This window comes from Pleuronectes platessa, chromosome 6, assembly GCF_947347685.1.
Source record: "Pleuronectes platessa chromosome 6, fPlePla1.1, whole genome shotgun sequence".
Taxonomy (NCBI): domain Eukaryota; kingdom Metazoa; phylum Chordata; class Actinopteri; order Pleuronectiformes; family Pleuronectidae; genus Pleuronectes; species Pleuronectes platessa.
In genome coordinates this window covers 3947885-3964834 of record NC_070631.1, presented here as the reverse complement: position 1 = coordinate 3964834, position 16950 = coordinate 3947885, and the positions used below count along the sequence as shown (strand labels likewise).

At 48.4% G+C, this 16950-nt stretch overlaps 1 protein-coding gene across 1 annotated transcript in view; it reads left to right on the top strand.

The window, feature by feature from the left end:
* The first annotated feature begins 2161 nt into the window (after positions 1 to 2161).
* The window catches only part of plxna2 (plexin A2), a 141256-nt gene continuing 126467 nt past the window's right edge, over positions 2162 to 16950 (top strand). The window contains 2 exon segments of the mRNA XM_053423986.1: positions 2162 to 3475; positions 7734 to 7916. Of these exon segments, the coding sequence (XP_053279961.1) occupies positions 2288 to 3475; positions 7734 to 7916 (1371 nt within the window). The 5' untranslated portion in view covers positions 2162 to 2287.

Genomic DNA, 16950 nt, shown 5'->3' with positions numbered 1-16950 from the left:
CAAAAGGCTTCGGGGCTCGAGCGAAAAGCTGCCTCAGCAGGAGGCTGATTAAACCACCAAAGGATTCCACTTTGCACATCGAGCAAGTACAAACTCAAACAAAGGAGCAAGGCAGCACACAGGCAGCTGAGTGTGTGTGTGTGTGGGGGGGATCTGGCTCTCTTGGCGGCAGTGGCACTTTTATGACCATGCTAATAAACTGCTCTTGGGACGGAGACACCTCCCACACCTCCGCCTGCACACACGCCATGAACAGCTTGACTGGGCCTGAGGACCAGTGTTTATGGACACACGGATCAATACGCTCCCCGAGGGTCTATATTTAAGTCGGAGCTGAGTAGCATACCCGTTGATCACAAGGGGAGGGGGGGGGGGGACCCCAGGATGGCCATTACAAGATTTGGACAGGGGCTGCGAGAGGGCGGACACGGTTCAGAGCCAAATCCCAAATCGCCTCCGCAAATCAAAACTTGTCTCAAAACACAGTAGCTGCAGGAGCCTGGATGAGCAGTATCTCTCCCCCTACCACCCCCCCCCCCCCCTCCTCTCCCTCCTCCCTATCTTCAACTGCAAGTTCTTGTTAATTTAAGGCGCATTGGCTTTTTTTTTATTTATATTCCAGCCACATCGTTCACCCTTGATTCTCGGTGCCTCGGCTGCTGCAAATGCAAATTCCGGAGCGTGACAAACGATGTAGGGCCGACTGTGACACGTCCAGGCCCCCAGCGCCCCCCCCCCCCCCCGTGTCCCTCCTCACCTCACCTCCTCCAGCTCCACAGTAATTACCCTTGTTGGATCGCTACGCCTAATCATACTTGATTTTGGGGATGCGCCACCATTGTCTCCACTTGTTAGCCCCTCACACTCCTCGGTTCTGATAGAGTAAACTGATAAAACTGGTGGATATGAGGCACACAAACACACACACACACACAATTACACACACACAAACACACATGTACTGTATATTCCCTCGGGGGGTGTTTTCATGAGGAAGCATGTGTGCAGATGCAGCACCGTGGCTGATTCATTCAGAAGATGACTGTTGTGCCCCCAGAGGTTAATCCCTCTACGATCTGATCTTGTCAGCCGGAGATGGAGAGAATAAAAGGATAAAAAAAACTAAACAGAAGCAATGTTTACAAAAGAATAATTAATAGATTCAGGTTCTTTAAAAAAAAGAAGGGCTCCTTAAAAGGCGGGGGGGGGGGCGAGGGGAGGGGCGTGTGGAAGTGGCTCCCAATTTGTTCTCACTTGTTCCAGTAATAAGATCCAGGCCTGTCTTTCCAGTGGACGGGATAATTAAGTCCTTGGGACAGACTGCACTGAGCTGTGTCTCTGGGTTCGTGGCACGTGGACAGAGATGGCTGAGCACGGTGCCGTGGACTGCAGACTTTAGCTTGTTGAATGTTTTAAAAGATAAATACGGAAAATGGAGAAATGTCTTTGGCTGTTGTTTAATGGTTTGGAGTGAAAAACGGTGATGGGAGGTGAATACTGCTGTAAAATAACACCTTGTAATATTTGCATTACCACTAATCAGTACTATTACTACTGTATATTTTATTTTACTGCTTTCGTTTTATTTAATTTTTTTATTTATTGCCTTGCTTGTGTGGAGAACACAGATATTTCAGCTGATGATATAAAAATGTATCTGGTTTGTAATTTAATGCTGAATTATTGTTGTTATTATTGGTGTAATATTATCTGTAGATTATTTGGATTATTATTTAAAATCATGATTATTCACACATCGATATATAACGTTGATATGTAGATAAGTTTAAATACATTTGAATGGTCAGTCCAGGCTTGAGGAGAGTCAGTGGTTCTTAGAAACCACTTGCTCATTGTGTGTCAGTGTGAGTGTGAGTCAGGTCAGGCTCATTTCCTTCTCTGTAACCTGCCTCTCTTTCCTGCGTCGTCCCAGTCTGCCCAGCAGCTCCTCAGGAATGTGCACCGTAATGGTTTCCGCCAATTGTCTCGTTAAAAAACCTCCACGAGCTCATCGCCTCACTGGAGCTGACCTTTGACCTCTCAAGCACCTCTAATGAAGACTCTCTCCCAGTCATTCACATGTGTTTCCTGTGTATGAAACATGAGTCACTGTTTGAAGTCTAACGTCTTTTCTTCCTCCTTGTTTTCTTTTCCAGAAACATGTGAAGACCTTTGCAAAGTTTGGAAAGAGTTTGCCTCCGACAACAAGAAGGCGAAGGTCTCCTCCCTTCTGCCACTCGCCCGTTCTCTCTGCTTCCTCTGCACGTCCCTCGCAGGCCCGTTGAACATGGAGGGCCGGCGGGCTACACGCAGGACTTTATCCCCTGAGGGTGTAGCTGCTCTGCTAGTCCTGTGGCTCTTAGCGTCCCCCGTCCTGTGCAGTGGACAGACATTCACTACCTTCCACCCTGAACGCCGGGAGTGGATCTTCAACCACTTGACGGTCCACCAAAGCACAGGGGCGTTGTATATCGGAGCGGTCAACCGTGTGTACAAGCTCTCAGGCAACCTGACCCTCCTGGTGTCCCATGATACAGGCCCAGAGGACGACAACAAGGCCTGCTACCCCCCGCTCATCGTTCAGCCGTGTTCTGAGCCCCTCGTCGCGACCAACAACGTCAACAAGCTCCTCCTCGTTGATTATTCTCAGAATCGGCTGCTGGCCTGCGGCAGCCTCTACCAGGGCGTCTGTAAACTCCTCCGATTGGACGACCTCTTCATCCTAGTGGAGCCGTCTCATAAGAAAGAGCACTACCTCTCCAGTGTCAACCAGACTGGGACCATGTATGGAGTCATCGTGTCGTCACAGGGCCAGGATGGGACCCTGTTCATCGGCACAGCAGTAGATGGGAAACAGGACTATTTCCCCACCATCTCCAGTCGGAAGCTGCCCCGTGACCCAGAATCCTCAGCCATGCTTGACTATGAATTGCACACCGACTTTGTGTCGTCCCTCATCAAGATACCGTCTGACACGCTGGCCCTGGTCGCCCACTTTGATATTTACTATGTTTACGGCTTTGCCAGTGGCAGCTTTGTTTACTTCCTGACTGTCCAGCCCGAGACCCCAGAGAACAGCATGTCCTCGAGCGGCTCCACCAACGACCTCTTCTACACCTCTCGCATCGTCCGCCTCTGCAAAGACGACCGCAAGTTCCACTCCTACGTCTCCCTCCCCATCGGCTGCGTGAAGAACGGCATCGAGTACCGGCTCCTGCAGGCCGCCTACCTCGGCAAGCCGGGGCGCGTCCTGGCCGCCTCGCTCGGCATCGGCGCCCAGGATGATGTGCTCTTCACCATCTTCTCCAAGGGCCAGAAGCAGTTCCATCACCCGCCAGATGACTCGGCACTCTGCGTCTTCAGCATCCGGGACATTAACGCTCGGATCAAGGAGCGCCTGCAGTCCTGCTACCAGGGAGAAGGAAACCTGGAGCTCAACTGGCTGCTGGGGAAGGACGTGCAGTGCACCAAGGCGGTGAGTTACACTGACAAGTAATGCTTTGAGAACATACTCGCAGATTCACATTGATTTACTCATTTAGAATATGGAATATAAGATTTAAATATATCTCCTCCATGTGCTTAATTTGGTTATAATCTGCTTTCCTACACACACTATTCATCCATGGTCCTCTTGTCATCGGGAAGTGAAAACCATTACTTCTTCAGTTCCGTACATTAGTTCTACCCTGTGTGCAAAATCACACCATTAATTTTCTTAAGCTTCTTTATAAATTAAGTTCAATATGTTATGTATTATCGAGAGAAACCCAACAGTTCCCACAATGAGAAAACACAGCCGACAGATGAGATGTAAAACTTTCATAGACTCATTAATGAACTCTACATTTCAGTGGCTGTAATCGTACAAAGGTCCAACAACATCTACGTCTTGTTTATTTTCCCAAAACAAGAGAGTAAACAGTAGCAGACCGACCGAAGCGTCTCAATGAGCCGAGAAACCGCAGCGTTCAAACGTTGAGGGCGTGTGCTGCAAAGAAAATAAACTCGGCAGCGATCAGGAAATGCTTTTGAACGCCGCACACTGCTATCACATCTCAAAGTGTGTGTTGTAAAGTCAAAAAAAGTACATGTTTCTTTGTTTTTTATCATCAAAGTGATCTTATTCTGCTTGAGCTCAGAATAAATAAACACACACTCCTTCTAGAACAAGGCAAAGCAGTTCAGCTAACTCTGCTTCTGACGCTGAGATCACACACACCACTCTCTTCCTTCTATATCGCCAATTATCCTATAATCCAAGGCCATGTATCTGTTACATGTTGTCATGTGGAATTCAGTTTCTTGATTTCACTTTATTCCCAGGAGGCTGTCGTCCTCCGTGGTTTCATTTAGTAATTGCTATCAGGAAGTGGGGGGAAATAAGCCAATTAAGAATTAATGACTAGCTAAACGTATGACCAAGTCATTTAGAAGAGGGTGTGTCGAAGTGTTGTGTGTCTGCATGTGTGCAGGAAAGGCTTGTGTTTGCTGAGTGTGTGCGACATGGCTTTTTATATCAGTGTTTAATGGTATCCCTCTTCTCACCATGTTGACAGCCTCTGATCAGCTTCCTTTGTCGATAATCCCCCCCAGAGTCTTTTTAATTGGCCGCTCTTATTAAAATCAGTAAAGTCTCCATTAGCACAATGTCAAAGGTGATTGTCGGGATTGAGGGAGACATTATCCCAAACCAGCGCTGTTGGGTTTTATTAGCTCCACCGAGAAGAGGCGGCGGAAGCAGAATCGGTGGCATGAAGCGATGACAGTGCCGAGGTGGAGACTCTCTAACTGTGGGAGCTCAGATTAGAACCTGTCTCCAGTTTCCCAGTAGAATCCCCGATCATCTCACAATGCTCAGAAGGTTTCCAGTCAATTCCTGCAAAACTGCACCCCCCACTGCATTCTTTAGACACACACACAAGCCAATAACATCCAGCTCTTCTCCTGCATTACACAACACAGCCATATACGCACACTTTGTGTAGCCAGGTAGATAAGAAGATGTAAAATACAGTCCTTAAGACCGTGTCCTTGTGCTCAATGAACAGCCGGTAAATCCATAGTATAATATGGATTATGCAGATAGATGTCAATGGATGAGGAAACTCTTAAAGCCTATACAAATTACATTTAACAACTGAAGACGTCAACCATGCTAACATTGTCTGCTTGCTGTAATCCCCTGCTGGAGCCGCGCGGCTGCTCTAAAGTGCACATGTGTTCCACATCTTGTCTTTCTTAAATAAATATGTCCATGCAACTCAGTGTGAGGTATTTTTAGAGCACCCATGTCTGAGTTTCATCGGAATATGAGGTGAATCAAGGTGAAACCGACCCGGGAGAATGTTGGTTTTTCCCTTTTTGTTAACCGTTGACTCTACTTCGCTCGGTTTCAGAGTAAATTACACATGCAGCCCGTCCGCCGGTCCGAGCTAGCAGCAGGTAGCCAGCGAGCTCCAACCCGAGAACCTTGAATACACCCCCAGCTCCCATTCCCCCGTCTTGCAGACATTTCACTGTGTGCACGCTCGCTCACGGGCCAAGGCTGAGGCCGGGGGAATGGAGCTGATGGACTGAGCCGGGGGGATTCGGACACGGCAGCCAGTCAGAGATTTATCGCCCAGCCGTCCAGCCTTCTGCCATCTGGAGATCCTCCGTCCTCACTTCCCCCGGAGCGGAGCCCTGATAGAATCCTCTCTCAGTATCAGGCTGTTTCTGTGTCTGAGAAAACGCTATCGTCCTTTCTTGGGTCTCGCTAATGACCCCAACAGCTAATTGACGACTGGTGAGAGCGAGGGGGAGCCGCTACTGATAACACACCGATATACCCTGGGAGCGGAGGTGTCCTGTCACGTCCAATTCATCAGTCATTCTAATTCCACACAGAGTAAAGCACTTGATGTCCTTGTTAAACACCATTATGCAGTTTACTGTCGAAGCCGGGCCACGGCTACAACTGTTTGCTCCGTATTGATTAAATATTATGCTGTATTGTGAGTTGCTCGATAAGAACTAATCACGCAGAGTAACAGTCTCCTTCTTTTTTTTAAAGTCTCTCCAGAGCCCTGCTCAAAGTAATCAATGTCCTCTGTGAGAGAGAGAGAGAGAGAGACTGTGGTAAAAGCCACATTTCTGCACCGCTCGGAGAAAAACAACACAAAAAAACATCTGCAGGAAGGTGAACAAGAGAACGCAACCGCACAGAGTCCCGGGGGGGGGGGGGGGGGGGGGGGGGTTCGGCTCGGCTGCCAAGTCTGCTAAGTGTACATCATCTAAACAGTCCAGATGTAATCAGAACCACATGGTCTGGAGCCCAGCAGACCATGTGTGGAGGAGCTGCACGCATGTGAGGGAGCAGATATCGATAAGCCAAAGTCTGGAGCTGCCCCCCCGAGATAGCTGCTTTGCCTTCCTGTCCATTCTCTGTGTAGTCAGCACATATGTTTTAAAACAAGCATTCACCAGTGATGTACAGCACATTTAATTTAATAACCAGAAGAGTAGAGGATGATTTAAGCAGTGGAGTACAGCACAATAGCTCCGTGCTATTTTGGGCAAAGGGAAATAAAGGGAAATGCCATAAAGTGGGAGGAGGCGTGACTGGATTATTCCCTGTCAGCATTACAAGCTTCTGCTCTGCTCATGGAATAGTGCATAGGAGTGAGCGGTTCTGCAGCCGTAGTGCACAGCGAGTGGCTGAGCTGCCCCCCCCCCCCCCCCTCTATAGTGGGAGATGTCACTCAACGTAGTCCGCTCACACCGTCCTGACAGGGACACAGAGACGAGACAGACAGGAGATACCGATACAGAGAGAGAATTAATGAGATGGGGTCGGAGAAAGGGGAAATATATATATATACAGGGTGAATAAGGTAGAGTTTGTCAGGAAGAGACTATGGGATGTATACATGGCAGGCTCCTCGGACCATCTCCTTTTACTCCACGTGGCATTTCGAGGCCAGACTGTCTCCGCTGACCTGATTCGACACCAGAAACTCCAGCGTCTTGCTCCTTGTTCACCTCCTCCGCCCCCCCCCCCCCCGTCGCCTCCTGTCTCATAATCTCATCTTCATCTTCGCTCGAACCAAAAAATAACGACGCCTAAATGTTCCTCAGAAGTCAAACGTCACAAGACTTTACCCCCGGCGGAGTATTTTCACTGCCGAATCTGTAAATACACTTCATCGCAGACGCGTATGCATACATGCATATTTCAGGGCTGCATGGTTATCATGCAGGGTGCGTCTCTCAGAGATGTGATGATAGGCCGGGGTAATGAGCCAGGGGGAGAGCAAGGTGGAGCTCAGTCAGGCGGAGCTGAAACATGTCTGCCAAGTGGAACCGAGAGGCAAACGTTTGTCTGGCTGGTGAGACTCACGGCTGCCCCCCCGCCTGGTTCCGACCTCCCTCCTCACACTCACCTCCCTCACCCTCACCCTCACTCTCTCTGACAACTTTGACCCCTTTGCTCTCAGTCTGTCACCTTCTCTTTTTCCTCCTTACTGAGTCAGTTCTCAGCTCCTCCACTCTCCTAATGTCTTATTCTCTAAGTCTGGCTCTCTAAGGTCTTTTAATCCCTCCCTCTTCCTGTACTACATTTCATTACAGGGGTTCATTTGATGTGACACCTACTCCCTATCACCTTTTTTTTGTGTTTCACTTTTATTAATTGTCTTGTCGTTTACTCACACTTGGCTCTCTAACCTTTGTGCCTCCTGTGTTCCCTCCAGCCTGTTCCCATCGACGACTCTTTCTGCGGCCTGGACATCAACCAGCCACTGGGAGGTTCCCAGCTGGTCACTGGTCACACTCTCTACACCGAGACCCGCGACCGCATGACTTCCGTCACCTCCTACGTCTACAACGGCTACTGCGTGGCCTTTGTGGGCACCAAGAGTGGACGGCTAAAGAAGGTGAGTGCCAGCTCCTCTCCTCTTCTTCGGCCTGTAGCTGCAGATATGTGCTCACTCCATCACTGGGATTCCTAAGGACTCGGGCCTGTCCAGTGGTCCGCGGGGCACAGACACTGGGAAGTGGTCCTGTTTCCCTGCAGATGGATCACGGTCACAGGGAAACTTATCTCCTGAATATTTAATTCCGGCTGTCAGGGCGTCGGAGAGGGGTAATGGCGATGGCCAGCTCACTGTAGTGGTTATTACCAGCTCCTTGTTATGTGAGCTCCAGTGTTGCAGTGTGGAATCACCTGCACTGGCCCATTAATTTTAATAGGCACCTTTCTGCCTGTGGCACACTGCGGGGCGAAGAGAGAGAGAGAGCAGGTCCATGCACTCCACCTCCCAGTGTTGGTGGTGAGAGATCCCAGTCTCCTGCTGCTGTCCGGTTCATAATCACAGGTTTCACCCTGAAACAAATCATCAGGTGAGATATTGACTGAACGGTGAGAGAAGTGAGCTTTGCGGTAAAATGTCAGAAATATCTGTGTTTCACTGATTCATTTCAAAACGTCTCTCCGGAGAGCTGCTGCTTGGACTGGACGTGGAGTGTTGAAGTGTTAGCGTGTGTGTGTGTGTGTGTGTGTGTGGATGCAGATAACGTGTGTGTTTATGTGTGTGAGTGCATTGTTTGTGCTGCATACTGACGAGGCTCTGTGGACCACGTTCAGACAGCTGGTTGAAGGATTTGTCAGTGTTCGCTTGGCTCCTCCTCCCATGGGGGCTGCTGTTTTGAGTGACAGCAGGAGTGTGTCACAGGGCCATAACTGCCCCCCCCCCCCCCCCCCTGCTCCTCCTAACAGCTGCATGGAGCTCAGAGAGGGGAGGAGGGCTGCTAAAACCATTTTGATACCAGATTTGGCCAGTTCCTTTTGTGATTTCACTTACTGGCATTGCAGCACAAATGGTTGCTGGCCCGGGAGTTATTTTGGTCTCCTATCTATTCATAATTAAATCAATACACCGATCTGAGTGCGGTGGAGAGAATATTCATTCCCTGTAATCCCCCGTTTGGGCTGTTTAATAATTTACCACCTTTTTTCTACTTTGGTTACATTAGATGAGACAGAACAATGTGTTTTCCCCGCTGTGTTGCTGTTGCCTGTGTATTATTTTTATCCTCCGTCTCTCCACACTCTTGTCTGTCGCTTCCACCTGCCTCCCCCCCCCCCCCCAGTCAGTCCTCTATCTCTCTCTCTTTCCTATCCCTATTTGAGAAGCCATGCAAAGTAGCCTCGTGGGCTGCTGTGTACTCTTCACAGGGGCATGACTGTAACCACAGTAACGCTAACATGGGCTGGAATTAACCAGGATGTGAGAAGAGCAGCTGGAGAGTAAAGAATAAGAAACTTGATTCAGGGGCCGGGACAGAACAGGAAGAAGAGCGTTCAACACGAGAGAATATTGTTATTTTACAATATTCACAAATATGGAGTTTTCCCTTCATCTCATTCGTTGTAGCGTAAATTGAGGAGATGCAGGAAATTTCATTCTCATTCAAAAGATGACATGAAAACTGTCTCTCCACATTATGATGCAACGAGTAATGAAACATTGATTATCTCTCTGAACACAGAACTGGGAACCTCAGACTCATTGTACTGCAGGTTCATCTGTGCTTCCGGTGTCTGTTCCTGTTTCAGTGTCACGTCGCTGCCGAACTGCGAGTTCACTGGATTCTATCTGAACCTGATTTGTTTGAAATCGCGTGACGAGAAATTTGCATTCAAGCACGACGCAGGACAAGGACATGTTTTGGATTTGCATGAAAACGATTGATTGGACCAGCACGGTCTGTTTCCTCAAATGTGCATGAAAGAGACAATGACCACATTTATCCTCCAACGCTGTGGAAGGGGAGAGCGTTTCTTTTTTAAATAGGTTGTGAAACATCAATAATGCTGCATATCAACACTGCCACAGTTATTACCTGCAGACACTTCCCTATAAATCCCCTATAAACGTAAATCATATAAGTTAAAGCGATGATTTAAGTTCAGGTTAAGGTGAGGAGGCAGGTTACAGTTAGTTAAATAGTCTGTTTAGTCGGTTATATGGACAAAATGTGTGTGTGTGTGTTTCAGTGCATCTGGAATGTGCAGGTGTTTTCGTCGAAGGTGCCTTCCACTCTCTCCCTCAGGTGTCACGGGGGGGGGCAGAGGGATGGGCCCCTGTCTGTTGCTCCTCTGCAGGAAGCTGATAAGCTCCTTCAGTGTTGTCTGAGACAAGTAGCTGGGGAAGGGGGGGGGGGGGTGCTGCAGGCCTCCTTCACATCGGAGCATGACGCAGCTATAGGGTGACACGATTTGATGCTCTGCTGGTAATACGGTTCCATAGCTTCACCTTTTTCTTTGTTTTTAATGCAACCAAGAGAGACGGACAGATGGAGAGAGAGAGAGAGAGGGAGGGGTGTGTTGTGTGAGAATGCACGGTTCAGAGGTGTGAGCCATGATGAGGAAGAAAATATATATATATACCAAGAGAGTATCAAGAAGAGGCAGAGATGGAAGGAGAAGCTGCTGGAGGAGGGAGGAAGAGACTGTTGAAATGTGAATTTAGTGCCGCCGAAGAAACCAGGGCTGCACCGCTGCCTGTAATTGGATTGGCTCCCTTCCCAAAGAATCCCCCCCACCCCCCCCCCCCTTCCTCCCCATCTCCTGCTTTCCCCATTCAATCCCGCTCCTCCTCCCCTCCGCCTCCCTCGTGCTCTCCCTGCAGACCGGCCCCTTGTATATGCTGCTGTTTCCTCGGCTTTGCAGGAGCAGGGTGAAGCAGGAGGGATGGAGCTGGCGGCTGCCGCTGCCAGTGGCAGGGTTTTGCATGGGATTGATTGTGAGAGCGGGGTTAAGAGGGTGGGGGAATCAGCAGACGCTAAGGTGAGGAGGATGCATATCCAGAGTAATGGCTGGAGGTAACAATAACATTGCAGTTGTGAGTCACGTACAGTGTTACTCACGTGGCGTGATCACGTGAGCAGGGTGTGAAGGGATTAGGTTTCACTCTGTGATGTAGGACACGCGTGTGAAGGTGAAGGATTCTCATTCCCAACCTGGAGTGAAGCCTGGTGCCACCGTACCACCGTACAGCAGTTATGTGTAAAATGTGTAGCATGAGTGTCAGGCTGCTTTCAGAAATGGGCTGTGAGCTTCTGGGTGGCACCCCCTGGAGGCAGTGATTGATTGTGGAGGGCAGTAGATGTTCACCTCAGCAGAAAGCCGCCCTGAGGCCGATCAATATTCCAGGTCCGTGTACTTTTTCTAGCTTCAGCGAAACCAGTTCCAATCAGGACCAAAAAACTAGACCTGCAGTCTGCTCCCAGCTTACGTCTGAGTATTTTCCAGTGAGCTTGTATTCCAGTGAACGAGTTAAATGAAATTCTAGATTTACTCAGATTCTCGCCGGGCTCCGTCATCCACATCATCTCTCGTATGTATCTCCAGCTCTGTGGGTCAAATGATTGAAATAGGCGATTTATTCTGAACACACATTACCAAAGGATTACATCATCTAAATTGGAATTGGCTGCGCGTTGTTCAGAGTGTAGTTAAGAGCAGACATATCCCACATGGGGACTGGGATTGAGGGGGGGGGGAGCAACTGTGGCAATGAAGAGGAGAAGAGCAGTGGGGCTGGGGGGGGGGGGGGGGGGCACTGCCTTTGATATAGATAGAGATGAAGGGCACGGCCGCACATGTAAAGTTGGATGTTGAAAGACCCGTCCCAGCAGCAGATGAATGAGGAGGTTAAAGGAAGCTGAGCCGAGCCTCCTTCTGGACTCCCCTGTTAATCAGCGTCAGCGAGAATGAAGATCCTCTTTCCCAGCGTTCCCACACGCACCAGTAGGGGTTAAGTGCTATCGAACCGAAGACCAAAGAGATGCATCCCCAGATATTTACCCTGCATTCAACCACGGTTACTCACATGAAGGCTTATTTATTCAAATACGTTATTGAGTGATTAAGCTATGACATAAACACATATATGGATCCATTTTATTTCAAGGATGGCACATACCTGCATATTCACCTTAATTGTTGTCGCACCATAAATATGCCTGATTTCCTTTTGATCCAGATTGATGCTTTATTCCCTTGGGAATCTGTGAAAATGTAAAAAAAAGAAAAGAAACGCCCTTAAGATGTCAAAGTTTGTGATAAGAAATCCCTAAAAATTTTTTATTCTTGGCTCTCGTGTTATTGTGTTTGGGTACAAACCAAGCAAACCAACAAAAAGAGGCAATAACAGTTCTTCCAGTCGTTTTCAGCTTTTATTTATTTTTCTAATCGGCTCTGCATGCAGACATTTCCCTATTCAAACCCCACACATGATGGGGGTGGATGGTTGTGTTGAACTGAAGCACGGGGGCTGATTAGTGGTGGCTTGTATCTGCAGTAAACCATTCATGAAAGAGAATGTCTTCCGGCTCTTTATCCTTCAAGCCTCTAACGATGATGTGCCGCATTCAGCCTAATTGAATCTTCCCATCATGCCCTGATAAATAATCAGGCGATGGTTTGGATGATGCCCCTGGCAGCTGACGGGGGAGCAACTTGAAAGGCTGGTTCAGGTGTTTAACTGGACAAACCGTTGAACTGGTTATTGTGAGCGAAAGAGGCCACGGCTGTGACATGTGGCTCCCGGTCGGGTTGAGCCGACAGGGCCGGAGTGTTGCTGAGGGCCGCAGCTGATCACGGGGGGGGGGGGGGGGGGGACTTGAAAGGCTTGTAAATGTGGGCAGCTGCTCCTGCAGGGCCCTGGTGGACAAGTGGTCAACCCCCCCTCTATGCTGTGGTGCGCTGACCCCATAATGAGCCTCAGGGAGTTGCTCCTCCCATTCGTCGCCCTCACAGGGAGCGTGATCCGAGCCCAGAGGCTGCTCACCTGCTCGGCTGGTCCAGGTTCTGCTTTGGTGTGGTCGGGCTTTTCCCAGTTTGGAGATTCATGTGGAAGCGAGGGATCGGCCGAGCAGATCAGTTGTCCCCCCCCTTCTTCTCCGAACCTTTTGGTCTCGGGGTTTGCTGCGGCACACCTGGGTTCTCCACCTGGTGATGGAGAGGAAGCAGGAGGAGAGAAGAGGACAGGTGGGGGAGGACAGACAGACGTGGAGGGACAGAGCTGTGGACAGATGGGCAGACAGACCACCGCAGAGCCAGACAGGGGACAAGGTTCTAACTGGCATTGAGGAGGATGTCCTTAGCAGCAGCTGAGGCCCTTGGCAACAATTGAGTGGAAGCCCAACCTGTGCCCCCCCCCCCCACCCCCCCCCACCCCTCCGTCCTCCCCACCAAACCACACAGACACACACTCCCTAACCTTGATGTGTGAGACACTGTTCACTTCATAAACTTGCTTTATAGTTGGTCATTAAAGGGATTACAAACAAAAAAAACACAAACAACAAATTATATCAATGGCTTTATTAAATATCTCCCCTGTATGACTCACATTAACCAGAAGTACAATAACATGTGAAACGCTCTGTGGCTGTTCCCCCTGAATCCTGAAAACCTCAACACGACCTTGTGTCCGACTGGAGGCCGCGCTCCGATCAATCCCACACAGAACTGATGATAACGTTCAGTTGTTGAACTCTGATCGTCTGTCGTGTTTCCAAAAAGAAATTGAAACCGTCCTCCTGGACAGACAGACAACTGACACTTTAAACTACAGTGGAAAGAAATCATGACAAGTAGCGTGAAGACGTCGGCAGCTGAACTGACGTCTGCGACCTTTATCAACCTGACCTCCACTTGACCTCGCTCTTGCTCACTTCTTAAACCTGAGGCAGATGAAGAGGGGGCCGGCAGCAGCCCCGGACCCCGGGCCCAGGCAGCGGCCCTGGCCCCCGGCCCCCGGCAGCAGGCTGTGTCTTTCACGGCTGTCTTCAGACTACAAGGCTCTCATTCCGCCAGACCTGGTCCAAGCTTCTCTAAACACTTCACTGTTAAAAGGCCAGCGGAAGACTGAGAGCCCCTGCTGCTCCATTCATCCGAGCCTGATATCTGCTTCTTCCCTCTTAGTCTCGCTGATTTACTCTCTCTCTCTCTCTCTCTCTCTCTTTCTTTCCCTCTCTCGTTCCCTCTTTCTTTTCATAGCAGTGAGTTAAATGTTGCCTGGTCAGTCACCCTTCTTCCCCTCTCAGTCCCTCTCTCTCTCTCTCTCTCTCTTCCCGTCTCTCTTTCTGCGTCTCAGTCTCTCGCCCTCTTCTTCTCCCTCTCCTCTGTGCGCAGTCTATTCTAATGGCACCGCCTACCCTGCAGTGATCTCATTAATCACATTCAAACAGCTCTCCGTTGCTTTCTCCCCTTCTCTCTGTCTCTCCCGCTCCATTCTCTCCCTCTAATTGCTTGCTCTTTTCTCTGCCAGTGTCTCCAAGGAAGTGTTTTTCATTATCTAACAACAAGAGACAAATACTCGTACAGCGCATACATTCTACTTCAGATGGATTTTTATACATGTAGGCTTCATTTAGCCGTGAGATATGCAGGAGTAAGCATCCATGCCAATGAAGCTAAATCCCCACAGACACAAAGACAGAATCACATATGTCCATAAATATGTTGTGCACTACCTCTTCATTAATTTATCACTTTTTTATGTCTGAGCACAACACTTGAGTTTATTCATTAGATTTTTGATTGGCGATGCCGTCCATTTCTTCTAGGAAACAAATTACCCTGTTGATTGCATCCCATAATTGGACATAACTTCATAAGTGAGATTAATTAACCCATTGTTGATTTGAAGCACTCTCCCAGACGTTGCCTGTAGAAAGAGAGAATTGCCATAATCCATTTTCTCCAGCTTATTGTGTTATTTAAAATTTAAATTAAGTTGAGCTTTATTTACATTCTTATAGAAGATTTTTTTCTCATGTTTGGACGAACTCGGGATCTTAAAGTGAAAATGAGAACCAGTTTCTTGGCTCCACTTTCACCCTGTTGCTCACACACAGAGTCTGGGAGACACACTATGCCTGCGGCAGTGGATTGTGTGGTTTCCACCAGTGCTGGGAGCTGTGGTGTCATTAGGATTGGGAAGCCGCATCAAACGCTGCTGGCTGCCCAGATCCATGTCTTCCTGGTGAGGCATTAAAATGGAACAAGTACAACTGCGGCTGAATATTCCCAAATGGTTTCCCTCTAATGAGAGGTGTCCTTTTGCTTTCTTGTGGATGTGATATTTTTCTAGCCCATGTATCCTGGCAAACTAATGTTTTATATGCAATAAAAAAACCATCACAACATTATGCAGGGGAAGCTGTGTTGGGAGGTAGGGCCTCCCAGTCTCTCAATATTCCTATTTGGTCTGCAGCCAATGACGGCACCGCGGGGAGGAGATTTGAAATTCCTAGAAATCCTTATCAGTTGTTGCGTAGAGCTGTTATTGATCTTTTACTGTGGAAAGTGCCCGGTGTGGCTGTAGGCCTTGTTATTTCTTTCTTGCCTCAGGTGAAAGTCTCAGAGCTCCAATGACTTCCAACAGTTCGACCAATTAAAGAGACAATTCCTCTCTCCGTCAAGTGAACTTCAGGTTTTTCTGTACTTGACTTTTGTCCTCTCCTGGTTTCCAGCTGGCACGGAATTAAGATTCACTTATTTTTTAGTTTTTTTTTATAATCTTCACTTTCCCAACTGACCTTGTTGAAGTGCACGGGGACGAGGGACGGACAGAGACAGAGTAAACAACTTCAGGACAGGACAAAAAAAAAACTGATTAGTGAGCCACGTCTCTCAAAGTGGACGTCTGGCTCCGTGCCAGGCTTTATTGATTTGCTTCACAAAGCACTTGAATGGGCCAGATAACTGTGATCAGCCAATTCATTACTGCTGGCTATTAGAGTGGTCCAAAATTAGATAAAAGACAGAGGGAGAAGGACAGAGAGGGAGCGAGTGGAGGAACTCTAACTTTATCAACTTGCACACAAACTGTGACCCACAACAGAGGGAATCTGTTAGAAGTCCTTGATTAAATCCCCCCCTCTCTCTCTTTTACATGCAGCGTAACGATCGTCCTTATTAGAGGCTGTTACAGAATGAAAAACATGCATTGTTTACGTGTTTGATGTCATGCATAATCATTCCACATTACTCGAGCAACCAAAAACAGAATTGCTCTCAGCTGCTTTGCAAAGCTCACTTTCGTTTTTTTCGAGTTCCTCCTCGAGTCGCGCGGCTCTAATAGATCTCAGAAATGAGAACTGTTTTTTGGCTTTGATGATATACTAAACTGTTTTTGGCTTTGATGATATACTAAACTGTTTTTGGCTTTGATGATATACTAAACTGTTGTCTGTGCGAAAGGCAAACCGAGTGTGACAGCGACTAATGTTTCTGTCTGATACCGCGGCGGCGGCGGCGGCTTCACTGCTCCTCTGTCTCCCACTTCACACGAGACAGCGGCGGTTATCGGGGCGCTCGCCGTTAAGCTCGCCGGCGTGACAGCATTGTTTAATGCTTTTCTATGATCACACGGTGTTTACAGGGCCCCTTTCATGAGCTCTGCACAAACCGTTTCTCTGATATATGTGGATCGACATTGTACAGTCGTCATCATTTATTGTGAGTGTGCGTCCTTTAAGAATTAGGGATTGGGAAAAGATGCCGTGTTCTTTCTTGCTGTGACACAAAATACAGCATTTGTCCTGTTCTCCGGTGACATGTTCCTGTTTACCTCTGAAAACCTTGACAGTGAATCTCTGCCGGTGAACGATTGAGGCAACGAGGGCCTTCATCATTTTCTCTGAATTCCCTCTTGGCCCAATTTTCTTTCCACATTTGTTCTGGGCCCTTTATATTTTTCTTCTTCTCCCGCTCTCTCCATCTATCGCTCTGACCGCAGGGCGGTGGAGTAACTCCATCCAGCCATCTGCTCTAATGAACAGTGATACCACGCTAATAGCATACGATAATATTTCATGCCATTGATAATCCCAGCTCCCTCAGCCTTTACCTGCTCGATCACTCCTGCACCTTTAACACAGGCGGACACATTA